Source organism: Heptranchias perlo, chromosome 34 (genome assembly GCF_035084215.1).
Source record: "Heptranchias perlo isolate sHepPer1 chromosome 34, sHepPer1.hap1, whole genome shotgun sequence".
Lineage (NCBI taxonomy): Eukaryota > Metazoa > Chordata > Chondrichthyes > Hexanchiformes > Hexanchidae > Heptranchias > Heptranchias perlo.
The window spans coordinates 15,203,890-15,218,801 of record NC_090358.1 but is presented as its reverse complement, the minus strand read 5'-3'; the positions used below and the strand labels follow the sequence as shown (position 1 = coordinate 15,218,801).

The following is a 14,912-nucleotide window of genomic DNA, read 5'->3' as shown; positions in this document are numbered from 1 at the left end:
AGGATGCACTGCAGCAACTCGCCATGGCTTCTTCGACAGCACCTCCCAAACCTGCGACCTCTACCACCTAGAAAGACAAGAGCAGCAGGCACATGGGAACAACACCACCTGCACGTTCCCCTCCAAGTCACACACCATCCCGACTTGGAAATATATCGCCGTTCCTTCATCGTCGCTGGTTCAAAATCCTGGAACTCCCTTCCTAACAGCACAGTGGGAGAATCATCACCATACGGACTGCAGCGGTTCAAGAAGGCGGCTCACCACCACCTTCTCAAGGGCAATTAGGGATGGGCAATAAATGCCAGCCTCACCAGCGACGCCCACATCCCATGAACGAATAATTAAAAAAAAGATCGGGCTCCAATGATGTCATTGGGGCTTGACTAATATTTTAACCAGAGGTCTGCTTGGGGAATCCTGTTGTAGCTTTCCCACCAGGCCAACCTAGTGGGAAGAGGAGTCGAGGCCAGAAGAGGCCTAAAGTGATAATTCCTTTTACTTTTAAAAAATATTTTTGTTGTGGGGCCAGGAGATGCAGGAGTGATCCTCCACAAGGAATGTTTAGGCCTTCCCTGCCCTGGGCTTTCCCTCCCCTCCCGATTACGAGGCCCTTCTGAACCCCTCTCTGTGACTTACCTGAGTGCTGGAGACCGTTTCTTCAGTCCCCGGCTGAGGCTTCCTGCCGCCCGACATTGTGCTTCCTATTGCCAGCCAGCTACCGCTTCCCTCTGGTTTTGGGCAGGACACCGATTGAGGCAATGGAGATGAGGCCCGGGAGTTAAAATCTCCCAGACGTTTTGCCGTCCGACTCCCGTCCCGAGTTAAAATCGGGACTAATGAGTAAGATATGTTTTTATTTCAGTTGGATTCCCACACTGAGAATTACTCAGTGTTAGTGTGCCCATTAGGATAGTGAATGGCATTATCGCAGGTTTGCTCTAATTAGCTGCTCAGTTGTGTATTAGTTGTTACGCACCTAATGCCTAATAAAGTGTACTCAATAAACTTGAGCCTTCCTGTAAATACACTCAGAAGGGGAGAAAAGGTTAACTCTTGCTTAACGCACACTCACTAAGAGAAGATGATACCCGCATATTTCTATTCAAGACCAGGAATCAGCCACAATGGTAACAGCTGTGGCAGCACATTCTGATACATTTAGAAGAAGATCTGCCATTAGCACTTCCAGTTCCTGCTGTTTGTTAGGAGCATCTCTTCTCTTTTGAGCCTCTATCTGTTTAAAGTCAGGATGCTGGACGAAAACAGTAAACGGCTGCCATATTTTGTCAAAGTTTCTTGCCGCAAGTGCAGAGCCGAAGTGATATCTTCCATCAGGACTGTATTCTCAGTAACCTCAACCAAGTTTTGATTGTGGGAGACTCTTTCTGGAGCCATGACCGGAAAATATATTGGAAACCCAGGATTGTCAACACAAATAAGCTCCTCTGTGGCAGCAGGAACCCTCCCCTGAGCTGTCTAATCCTCTGCCAGGGCCAAAAAGGTGTGGAGTATTGTAGCAACATGTGGCAGGATGGCTGAGATCCCACTTTCTGAAATATGTGAGGGGCATAACATCTGTGAACTATTCTTAACTGACTCTCCTTCCCTCTGTTACACATTAAGATGCAGTGGGTTTCTATTTGTATTTCCTTTCACGAACCTTGCAGAGAGCCATGGCAAAATCTTTTTCCTGCTCCTTCTGTATATTGTGGACTGAATCTTTGTTCCTATTGATCAGTAAACTGTATTTATTTGATGTGACTTGAGTCGGAATGGTTTCATGTGATATATTTCATGTGATATATGTTTGTGGTTTTGTGTAAGGAGATCCTGTCAAATTATTTCCTTCCATTCTCTTCTGAAAGAGCTGACTCCTGCTGGATGTGCTCCCAGTATCTTACTCAGGTGCCCATTCTTTGTGTGTGATATTGGGCACTGAGCGTTGCCAGGATTTTCCATCATATAGAGCATCACACTTAATTCTGAACCTATTCTAATCCACATGTGCACTTTCCAGCAGCAGTCACTGGATAGTGAACCCTCCCTCGTCTAGAAACATTTAGGTCAATTGTGGTTCACCATCTGCTGCCTTGGTTGAGATCAGCTAACTCAACACAGACTAGGGATCAAACGTACAACCTTCCTGGTCTGTATGGTTTCCCGCTGTAGAAAGCATTTTAACTATTCAGTCATGGGTAGATCAAAACTACCAGACTTAAGGCACTTTTACGTTATAGGTTAGGGTCCTGTGAGAGCAATGCTTAAATGGAGGCCTGCAACCTGTGTGTGCCGCCCCCTCCTGTTTATCTTATATGCTGTTGTTCCTAATCAAGGCCCATTGAGATGTGTTTTCTTTAACTTGAATCCACGCTTTGTACATGTCTGATTCTCACAGCACCTCATCTATGAATAGCAACCCTAAACTGACCAGTTGAGAAAAAGATAATTATATAATTTAGCTGCACTCGGCAGTGGACATAAACAATTTTAACACTATTGATTTAGCAGGACCTGAGAATCAACAAAACAGTCCTATGCATTTGCACCCTCGCACCATCACACTGTATTGCTTGTGATGATGCAAGCATGCAGGTGCATGGCACTGGTTTCTGGCCCTTAGTTTGCTGCAATAGGAGACACTTAACCTGACAGCAGAATCATAGACTGACAATGCGGCTGTTCTGTGCAAGTCGGGATGCTTATGTTTACAAATACAGCTGACGGCAGGAGATCTGTGTATCTTCCATCAGCTGCACTCCTATAATGTAAGGTACCTTTAAGTCACATAACAAAGTGTCTTCTCTGTAGAATCTACAGAATTCAGCTTGTGCAACTAAAACATTGATGCAAGGTGATCTAAAGATTAGGGTATACCATCTTCTATCTGATGACTTTGCCAGGCTTCGTCTGAGGCCACATTGTTCACTAATGCCCTTTAGGGAAGGAAACCTGCCGTCCTTACCCGGTCTGGTCTATATGTGACTCCAGTCCCACACCAATGTGGTTTACTCTTAACTGCCCTCTGAAGTGGCCTAGCAAGTCAATCAGTTGTATCATAAAGAAGGCCCACAGCCACCTTTTCAAGAAGGGCAATAAATGCCAGCCTTGCCAGTGACACCCACACCCTAACAATGAATTTTTAAAAATGTAAATTGTTTAGATGGGTCATAAGACAAGGCTCTTTCAGAAAATCCTGGTGTCTAAAGTAAAACAAAAACAGGCCATGATATCCAATGACTGGCTTTTGGAATTGCAGACTTATGGGGATAAGATACTGTGACACAAAATCGTTCAGGCATTATGTTTGGCCAAGAAATGTGATTTTGGAGTAAGGATATTGGGGGTGCACTCGCATTGCTTGACTGATGTCTTTTTATTTACTTTTTTTTAAAAAAGCAAACAGAAAAGCAAAGTAGCATTCACATGTAGTCATTGTACCTAAATATATTTTGTGAGACCAGTAGACAGTATAGAATTTGGATTTATGCTGGCAAGGTCAACTGACTGCTCTGAAAGCTAAACAAATACAATAAGCATTACATTACATGCCCAGGTCATTCAACAGTATTAAAGGATGATTTTACAAATTAGATTGGTGAAATAGTTTTCAATCATTTAAAAAAACAACAGTATGAGCTTTAAAGACTTGGGGTAGGTACTGTTGCTTTGTCAGACATTTAGCTCATGTTGTTTATTGCACCCTGTGTTGTTTACAGTCCTTCCTATTTTTCTTTTGCATATTGTTTCTATGGCTACTGTCATCATTGGCTTTCCCAACACCTGCAGTTTTAAATATACAGAGAAAATAGAGATATTAATTTAAACCCAGATTATAATTACAAGAGATTTATCTTTAATGAATACATGTGACTGCCAATAAAATAAAATATAGTCAGCAGGGTGCAATGTCTCTTCATTTTGGAACACTATAGATTGGCGGGCCAGGGGTTCGATTTCCTCTGGGTGCAACTCCACTGAGTTTCTGATGTCTCCTGTGCTGTGAGGATATTTACTAAAGGAAATGGAGGGGGAATGGTGAGGGTCAGGTTTTCTTTTTGCATTGTGGTAGAGGACCACATCATGAGTCGATCTACTCTGGGCTGCTCTTACATACCTCCCATTAGTAGTTACTCCATTATAGAAAGGCTGCCGAATGGAAAAAGTTCAGCCTAGATTCACAAAGGTATTACCAAGGGATGAGGATTATAGTTCTGAAGAGTGATTAGGGAAGTTAATGCGTTTTTTTCACTGGAGCAAAGAAGCTTAAGAGGTGACCTGATACAGATTCCGAGGTTATGACAGGGTAGATAGATTATTGCCATTTGTCAGCCAGATAGTAGTGAGAGGACACAAATTTAAGCTAATCGCAAAAAAATTAAAAGGGGAGGTTAGAACAGATTCTTTAAACAGAGGGTGGTTAACGTTTGGAATTCTCTTGCCATAAACCATTGTTGAAGCAGAGCCCATAAATTCTTCTAAAAGGGAATTAGATAATTACTTGAAAAAAATAATATTAAAGGGTATGGGGAATGGACAGGAAAGTGGGATTAGACTGGGTGGCACAGATGGTGAAAAACACCAGCACAATCTTGATGTGTCAAATCATTTCCACTCATTACCCAGTGCAAATCATGTTTTCATAACATTTCATATTTGCAGAAACTGCAGCCAAAGTAACCCTGGTGAAGGGGTTTGATAAAAGTTTCTCACTTTGGGTTTGGCACTTGGTATTTATCAAGTTAAAAGTTTCCGATTTTCTTTTTCTCCAGACTTTTCTCAGCCATTTCTTTCCACCTATTCCACTGTAGTTGAGCTTTAGGTTTTACATTTTCCTACAGTTTTAATTATCTTTTGATTCTGTTATTTTTTAGATATATCATTCTGCTTATTTAGAATTACTGTACTACACTGTTCTGGATTAAATTAAACCCTCTAAAGGTAGTGCTGAGACTGGGGAGTGGCAGGTGCAGCACTGAAAGATGGAAGTGGGAAGCCCAGAAGGCTGGGAGCAGAGCAGTGGCTTGGGACAGGAATAGTGGCCTGGAAGTGGAGGAGACCCTCCAGAGTAGGATCATGAGGGAGCAGAGACTGATCACAATCAGTGAAGTATCTGGGGTGGAGAATTAATGCAGCTGAAAACACGTTGAAATTTCTTTTCCAACAACCTGATTGTTTGTTTTGTTCTTTCATTGATTTTTCCCTCACCATCCACATCCCCCTACCCCCTTCCAACCCCACTTCCTTCTGCATCTGCCCTGGAAAAATCTCATTCCCAACTGACTTACAGCTGCACTTTCAAACTACCAACTGCCCAGCATTTGGCCTGCCATTCTTCACTAAACTTCTACAGCTGCTGATCTGCTCAACCACTCTCTCACCTCCACTTTTAATACCTTTGTCCCCTGTAAAACCTTTACGCACTCCCATCCTGTTCATTCTCCCTGGTATGGCCCCCATATTCACTCCCTCAAGTCCAAGGGCCGCAGACATGTGTGGCGTACAGCTGGATTAGCCAATTATCACCACCTCTGGCTGGACCATATCAACTGGAATTGGGCCTCACTCTCCTCTGTCAAAACTACCGACTACTCTAGGATCATCCTGGAGAGCAAAGATAACCCTCAGCTTCTTTTCTCCACTACCAACCGTCCCCTTAAATCCCCCTCCCCTGCCCTCTCCAGCCACACTCCAACAACAAGTCTGAGGAGCTCATGGAGTTCTTTGTCACTAAGATTGAGACCTTCCATTCAGCTGTCCTTCCCCACCAATCCAAACCTCCCACCAAGTCAAACCCCTCTCCTCAATCTCTCTGCAGCCTTTGATACGGTCGACCACACCATCCTCCTTCATTATCCAGCTCAGTGGGACTGTCCTTGCTTGGTTCCACTCTCATCAATCCAATTATAGCCAGAAAACCTCCAGCAATGGCTTCTCTCCCTGTTCCCGCACTGTTACCTCAAGGACCTATCCTTGTCCTCTTTCTCTTCCTCATCCACATGCTACCCCTTGGCGACATCATTCTAAGACATGGGGTCACGTTCCATATGTATGCTGATGACACCCAGCTCTACCTCTCTAACACATCACTCGACCCCTCCACTGTCTCTCTGCTGTCAAATTGCTTGTCCTATATCTAGTCTTGGTTGAGTCGCAATTTCTTCCAGTTAGGCATTGGGAAGACAGAAGCAATCGTCATCAGCCCCTTCCACTAACTCTGTACCCTTGTCACCGATTCCACTCCGCTCTCCACTGTCTGCAATGGAACCATACTGTTCACAACCTCGGCATCCTATTTGACCCTGAGCTGAGCTTCCGTCCCCAAAACCTCTCCGTCCCAAAGACCGCCTACTTCCTACTCCGAACATCACCCATCTCCGCCCCTGCCTCAGACCACCTGCTGCTGAAACTCTCATCCATGCCTTCAGCACTTCCGGATTGGACTATTCCAATGCTTACCTAACTGACCTCCTGTGCTCCATGCTCTGTAAACTTCAGCTCATCCGAAACTCTTCTGCTCATATTCTATCCCTTATCAAGCCCCGCTTGCTAATCACTCCTGTCCTTGCTGACCTACATTGGCTCCCAGTGCCCCAACACCTTTCTTAAATCTTTTCATGGCCCTGCCCCTCCCCATCTCTGTAACCTCCTCCAGCTCTACAACCCCCTCCCAGAACTCTCCATTCTTCCAACTCTTGCCTCTTGTGCATCCCCCCCTACCTTCGCCCCACCATCGATGGCCATCTAGGCCACAAGCTCTGGAATTCCCTCCCTAACCCCACTCTGCCTCTCTACCTCCCTTGTCTCCTTTAAGACCCTCCTTAAAATGCACCTCTTTGACCATGCTTTTTGGTCACCCCTGCTAATGTTTTCTTCTTCGGCTCAGTGTTCATGTTTAATCTAATCATGCCTCTGTCAGATGTTTTTCTACATTAAAGGCACTATGTAATACAAGTTGTTGTTAATTGAAGCCCTCACCCTTGAAATTTATGCAATTGGTTGTTTTTTTTAAATTGGAATTGGTGTGCTTAAATAGTTGTTGATTGGTTAAATTTTGATAGGTAGTGAAATCTGACAGCCAATAAGAATGCACTTCGGACTCACAAAACTGACACTCCAGACAGGAATAGTTCAGATACCGGAAAATTATTATTTGATGGACAGACAAGTTATTTCATCTCCCCCCACCACCTAAAACAGCTGCTAGTGAAATGTGGACATATCAGAGTATGGTTTCAGTAACTTAAAGGAACTTTCATTCAAATTAGAATTTTCAGGTTTAATCTGATGCTTCAAAGCATCATATTAAAGTTTGCTGTCTCTCAGTTTTCTCCACTTTTTGGTTCCTCCTTTGAGTTTTACGCAGACATGTCTAGCAAACGTGTGTAATACCGTTTCCTGCATCCTTGGTTTCTATATTCGACTGTATCATTCTCAGATTTGCCTCCAGCTGAGAAGCACATTCACAGATCTTCAACAGAATGGATTTGTTTGCCAGGATCTGTTTTTTTAGTTCTTTTAAAAATTGATTTTGATTTTATTATTTTCCCAAGAAAATTACTTTTTGTGAAAAAAATGATCAGACAAATAATTATGACACTGTTCCTTTTTTCCTTCCCTCCCTCTTATTTTCTATACTATTTTACTCATCTTTCATCGTCCTCTGTCAGACAGCATTCCGCATCAAACAAGGCAAGCCAGCAAGGTGCTTACAGGGATTTGTCAGTGCAGCTCATTATAATTTGAAAGAAGAAAATACTAAGTTGTTAGGTACACTTTTTCATTAATGTTTCTTCTGAAGTTATAGCGCTTTCAACCATAGAGCTCACTACTCAGATATTTCATTCCTTAGAAAATTCTCAACTACTGCAAATATCAATTACATAATGACGTGTCTGAACACATTCCAGATTGTTACTACGTGAGCCCCACTTGTTCAGATTCAAGTTTCTAATTGCTAATAATATTTTCTTCTCATTTCTATTCCTGATGGACGCGAAGGCCGCGAGATCGTCCCAGGACATCTACCAGGCAGGTGGGCCAATTAGAAAGTCATATCACCCATCCTGAGAAAACCATGAATGCCAGCATGGATCAGACCTGGTATATCAAGGATGCCATTGATTCAAATTCACGGGCACTGCAAAGCAGAGGTGAAGAAGAATATGGTGCTCGGCAACTCTTGGAGGAACATATAAGATACATCACTGTCATTGTGAAACAATTAAACAAGGACATAGAGGTGAGATTTAACTCATGTTACTACAGATTTAAATGTTTAAATATAAACCTTTTCAAATTTTGGCAGCCTGGGCTACCCCGATGGCTCACTCAATAAATACATTGCCCAGTGTGGTACTGAGCCGTGTGGACCAGGAAAGCCATCGGTTTGATCCTTAGTCTGCGTTGAGTTTTGATTCCTATTATTTATATTACGTTCCAGGGTCGTCTAGGACAGCACTCTTGATGTTGTCGGCAACCCTGTCGAATAAACAGGGCCTCAGTCTTCGATGCAAACAATGCAAATGTAGCTGTGCTAGAAAGCAATAAACAATGAACTGAAAGCTTCCTCACTTTACTAAGAAATCTGGTGCTCACTAATTGTTGTTCAGATTAAATTAGATATTGTTTGCATTTGAATTTTTATGCTGATTGGTTGTTTTTTAGTATAAATTCTACATCTCCTTATTAGCTGTAGTATAGTCTTCAGCTTTATTCTATTTATTGATTTTGTAAAATCCATAAAGATAGAATGACAAATTAACTGATACCAGATGTTAGAAACTGAGAAATCATTTTATGTAAACTGCAGCCAGTTTATTGATGTGCAGTTTGACATTCTGTAATTAGCAGAGAACTATAAACTGGTTTGGACTCTTATATTATCTTCTAGATTCATGTCATAATAGAGTCTGTTTAATGTCATGACTCAAAGTTAAAAAGCAACTCTGCTAGCTATAGGTAATCAGATAGGTAGCCTGGTGCAAATGACCATTGATTTAACACAAATGTAAATAAAATAGTGGTGAAGCTGGAGTATAATCCTTTCTAATCTGTGCTATAACATTTTTGCAGTTCTTTATTTGTCACTTCCTCTCTTCCAGTTTAGATTTTCTTCTTTCTTTCCTACTTAATTTTGGTCCTGCTTTTCTCTCCTTGTGTCACCACAGCAGCCTCCTGTGAGAAAAGGCCTCCATTATGTTGCAAATGAAACTCTGTTAATCAGTAATCCGCAAAAATGCAATCCTGAACTTCTAAACTGCTTCCTTGTGTAAGAAATACCACAATAATATTAAAAAAGAACAGTTTAATTCATTCAGAAACAAGCCTCTTCAGTCTTTTAAATGAACATATTCCAGGACAAGTTATGTGTATAAAATATATCCCTTATGTTTTTTAAAATTTATTCTCCAGAAGGTGGTGGGCCTTCTCCTTGAACCACTGAGGCCCTTGTGGTGATGGCGTTACCACAATAGTGTTGGCTAGTGAATTCCAGAATAATGGTGATGAAGGAATGGTGATATAGGTCCAAATCAGGTTGGTGTGTGACTTGGAGGGGAACTTGGAAGTAATGTTGTTCCCACGACATTGCTATTCTTGTTCTTCTTCATGGTAGAGGTCACAGAGGATAGAAATGCTATCGAAGTAACTTTGGTGGGTTGCTTTAGTGCATCGTGTAGATTGTACATGCTGCAGTCGCTGTGCGCTGGTGGTAGAGAGTGTGGATATTGACTCCAGTGGCAGGGGCACCGATCAAGTGAACTGCTCTGTCCTGGATGATGTTAAGCTTTTTGAGCATTGTTGTGACTGAACCCACCCAGATGAGCGGTAAGTATTCCAGCACACTTCTGACTTGATTCTTGTAGATAGTGGAAAAACTTTCAGCGATCAGGAGGTGAGCTACTAGTCGCAGAGTACACAGCCTCTGCCCTGCTCATGTGGCCACCGTGTTGATATTACATAGAATTACATAGAATGTACGGCACAGAAACAGGCAATTCGGCCCAACTGGTCCACGTCGGTGTTTATGATTCACACGAGCCTCCTCCCTGCCTACTTCATCTCACCCTATCAGCATATCCTTCTATTCCTTCATCCCTCATGTTTATCTAGCTTCCCCTTAAATGCATCTATGCTAGTTGCCTCAACTATTCCTTGTGAAAGCTAGTTCCACATTCTAACCATTCTCTGGGTAAAAGTCTGTCCTGCCTCCGTTCCCAGGCTCCGTGTCACGGGGGTAGATTTTCTGGCCCAGGTATAAAACTGGCCATTGTGGATCAGTCACTTGTTACAGAAACCGCCCACTTTTCATTTCCACTGATTGCGGCTGATCCTCAACATCGGTTTTACATCTGTGTGGTCAGTTGAAAATCTGTCCCACTGTGTCCACTCATCTGTAGGCCAGCAAACCCCATGGCAATATAATTGAAGCCCCTGTCAATGGCTGTCAGCGTTGAATTAGCCATGCTGTTCAAGGAGGAGGTGAAATTGCAGCCCAAGGCCTATATAGTAGTGGTTATATGAGTTGTCATGACAGAAGTAAAGTCTGACATAATGGCCTTTTCCATGAGGGGCTGCACTGCCAATGTCCTTGGAGCTGTCACTCATTCTAAGGTTAGCTGCATGCTTGTCTGTGAAATGCCTAGAACACACTCTCCAAAACTTTTCCTTACAATGCCATCTAACACATCATTGATGAAGATATTAAATATGACTTGTGACAATTGACAATCTTGTCTTGTTCTTCTTTTGAGAGAGAAAGGATCAGTAAGACTCCCATCTATCCTTACATAGATATTGGAGCTAGAGTACAGATCCTGGATAAATACTATCTATGCTTGCTGCCCCACCAGTAGTTATATGATATAGTGCAGAGTTCACATATGGTTGGTCCAGTTCAGCTTCTGGTAACTTCCAAGCAAATACATGCAGTTCTTGGATTTATATGGCCAGGCACCATTCTCACAGATTGAACTGAACGCTACTGCTTTCAGACACCTGATTTGTGCAAAGTTCAAAAGTGAGCGGGTATGGTAGCATAGTGGTTATGTTACTGTATTATTAATCTAGAGGCCTGGACTAATAATCCAGAGAATGTGAATTCAAAACCCACTATGACAGTTTGAGAATTTAAATTCTATTTAAAAAATAAATTTTTTAAAAACTGCTATCAGTAAAAGCGAGCATGAAGCTTTCAGGTTGTCGTAAAAACCCAACTGGTTCACTAATGTCCTTTAGGTCTGGCCTATATGTGACTTGTCAACATGGTTGACTCTTAACTGCTGTCTGAAGTGGCCTAGCAAGCCACTCAGCTGTATCACAATCACAACAAGAATAGAAGGCCCAGGGCAACTAGAGATGCACAATAAATGCCAGCCTTGCCAGCGATGCTCACATCCTGAGAATTAATTAAAAAATTGTTAAAGGTATTATATTGTGGTACACAAACAAATTATGAGCAAGTACAGATTAATTAGGTTCATAACTTATTGCTACAAATGTAACAAAATTATTGTACTTTGTTTTTTTTTTCTCCCTTTGCCTTTGTAGTCTCTTGCGTCACACAATATTCTGACAGAGGCCAGACCTGCAGGAGTGGTAACCTATAGCCATTGACTGGGAGGTGTGTGAGAGCGGCCTGGATGACGCCCTCTTAGATTTTGCCTGCCCCTATTTTCAGAAGCACCTGGCCTCCTTACTATGCCTTTCCATACTGGCACAGCTCAGATCAAGAGCTCACTACATGGGGGATCGTGTGTGGTGAACCCATAGCCAACCCATGGTCCATTGGTGTTCTAGTACATGTGCCACTAAGGGACTATTGAGTGATCAAAGTTGAGACCAAATGGACTACCTATCAGTATTGTCTTGGTTTGTGATATTCAGGAAATGACATGTAGAGCAAACCATTTATTCACTTACTTTACTGTTAAAATGACTGATGTGCTCTTCTATATTTCAGAAGCTGTTAAGAGTTTTCTTAATTGAATTCAGTATTGATTCTGACGTCATGCTTGCTGCTTTTTTGTACTTACGCCACTTAAACAATATTGAAACTGTTGGCATAACCAATTCCAGTAGCACTTTCAAATTAGTCTGGACACAAAAGCAGAACATTTTCATCCAATAGATTCCAATTCAATTACAATAATTGTAGGGAGGCTTCAAACTACATTTGACCAGGATTAATCTGATCTTTTAAAAATATTTTAAAGGAGAAAAGATTATGAACCTGAGGTTTAACTTGAAAAATTCACATCCTTTTGAGAATTATAGATAAATTCACATTTTTTGTGTTGAGTAATGGAGTATGTAATAGCTAACAAAAAAAGAACTGTAACGCTGTGTTTTAGTACAATAAGCATGTTGTTGCGAGACCTTGAATCAGATCCAGCTCAAAAGCGAAGATTGAAGGCAGAACTCTCACAAGTAAGTGTTAGTGGCAGGTGCATCGAGTGGGAACAGTATTACAGTTCACAGTCCAAACCTGCATCAGCATATGACATCAATCTGGCAAGCTGGACCTGAAAAACCACGTGCATGGACAGAATGAGCCAAATGATGTGTCACACCAGGACATTTTCTAAGGATACAATTGAGGCACTCTGTGACAACAGTGTGGAGAAACTCTGCACTGCTTCCAAGTTGTTCCATAACAATAACTAATAGTTTCTACATGAAAACAACCCATTTTGAAACCTCACATGCTAGAGTCTTGCCAACACAAAGTGCTGAATAAAGTAGAAGTAATATGTTCAGCAGTCAGCTATTTTCATTACTTCTTCTGTCTATATTTTCAACACTCCTTGTTTGACCTCTACGAGGAGGAATGGGACAGTGCAATAACTGGCTTCAGCAGTGCCCGTGTTTGAATGTTGTTGAATGAGATGTTAAACCCATCTGCCCTCTCAGGTGGACATAAAAGACCCTATGGCACTATTTGAATAAGAGCAGGGGAGTTCTCCCAGTGTTCTCCTGGCCAACATTTATCCCTCAACCAACATCACTAAAACAGATTTTCTGGTCATTATTCTCATTGCTGTTTGTGGGACCTTGCTGTACACAAATTGGCTGCTGCATTTCCCTACATTACAACAGTGACTGCACTCAAAAGTACTTCATTCGCAGTGAAACATCCTGAGGTTGTGAAAGGCACTATATAAATGCAAGTTCTTTTTCTTTTCACTTTTTTTTTCTTTCTTTCTATTGCTGAGAGGCTCTAGGGCTCCTGAATTTACCCTATTTATATTACCCACCTGCCCTGAAAATATTTTGCACTCTCTGCTCCTTTTACACTATAATCTCACAAAGGTGATTCCTCTCCTTTAATCAGACCATCTCGTCCTTACATATGCAGTTCAATCCCTGGAGCCAGTCTCAAGTTTATCATGACTTGTACGCACCTTTTTGGGTGTTGCATCATAGTTGGGCTCGATATTGTCCTCACTTGACCTCCACACTAACGTTCCAACAAGGGTCACTGGATAACAATCAGGAGCATCAACCATTGCTGATTTTTTCCCTCCCTAACCTAGGACTTTGAGGCCAAATAAAGCGTTCCAGTTCCTGCAGAAACGCCTTCTGGTAATTAAACTTGGAAGTTTCTTCTCAGTATGCCTTAGTGCTACTCCAGGCATTGCCGTCACCAAGCTCTAAAACTAATTAAAAAGTTAGAAAAGCATTAGAATCAATAGATTGAGTTAGATTAGGTATGAAAAAGAACCTGCACGTTTGTAGATTTTGTGATCCGTGCAAGGACTGAGCAGGAGGCAGGCGTGATGGGCTTGGTGCACACCCGAGCAGGGGAGGGCAGACCCTGCCATAACTTGTGGGGCAGCCTCGTGTGAATAGTTAGAGCAAGATCCCAGCACATCTTGGGCCTGATGTTGGGAGCTTTCCAGAATAGCCTGGGGAAATCACATGCCCTTAAAGGACTGCTGACAAGGGTCGCTGAGACTATTTAAAGGGATGCAGTCACTTAAAGATAATTGGTAGCATACGGGAGCAAAAATGTTGTTAGCCTTTAAAAAGGCTGTAAGTATTCAAAATGGTGATTTAAGCCTTTCTAAAAGCAAAAAAAAAAGCAAAACTCAGAGTCTGGCACAATTAATGTGGAGGCAGGAAACGGAGCTTGTGAACAACCAATGCAGCGGCACAGCATTTGTACCCCTGTTTGATGGCTGGTGAAGTAGAAGTGCTGCTGCATGAGGTGGTTGCAAATAGGATTGTTCTGTTTGCCCTTTGTGGCCTTCCTCCCCAGAAGAAGGCAGCACAGTAAGCCTTAAAGGAGATGGAGGAGGAGAAGTTCGGGGTTCTGGTGACCTTGACTGCCGCTCGCACTGCTGAACCAGGTTGGCTGCAGGTATTCTTGCAGCAGATGGCACAGCTCTGCTAATGGCTCCTTGTTGACTCAGAGCCTGTAGAGCTGGTTTCTCGTAGTCATTGCAGGTAGATGTGGCAGGATATAGTGGATGGCATCATAGTAGATAATTTCACCCTCTGCAGCCCTGGCTTACAATACCTCCATGTCTACTTCAGCAACAACATCTAATGCCTGTTCCTGCTCATCTCAACAGCTGTAGGCAACAGTCATCGAGTTATTGATGGCCAGGGCTGAAAAGGCAATGTGGTCTTCAAGAAGCCACACTTGCAGTTTTCTTTGAAGGACACATAAGAATATAAGAAATAAGAGCAGGAGTAGGCCATATGGCCCCTCGAGCCTGCTCCACCAGTCAATAAGATCATGGCTGATCTTCTACCTCAACTCCACTTTCCCACCCTATCCCCATAAACCTTGATTCCCTTAGTGTCCAAAAATCTATCAAGCTCAGTTTTGAATATACTCAACGACTGAGCACCCACAACCCTCCGAGGTAGAGAATTCCAAAGATTCACAGCCCTCTGAGTGAAGA

At 42.4% G+C, this 14,912-nt stretch overlaps 1 protein-coding gene across 1 annotated transcript in view; it reads left to right on the top strand.

Annotated features, from left to right (window-relative positions):
* LOC137301830 (protein FAM81A-like) overlaps nucleotides 1–14,912 on the top strand; it is a 36,283-nt gene that overhangs the window by 5,968 nt on the left and 15,403 nt on the right. Inside the window, exon 3 of the mRNA XM_067971490.1 lies at nucleotides 8,002–8,242. Within this exon, the coding sequence (XP_067827591.1) occupies nucleotides 8,002–8,242 (241 nt within the window). The remainder of the gene's footprint in view (nucleotides 1–8,001; nucleotides 8,243–14,912) is intronic.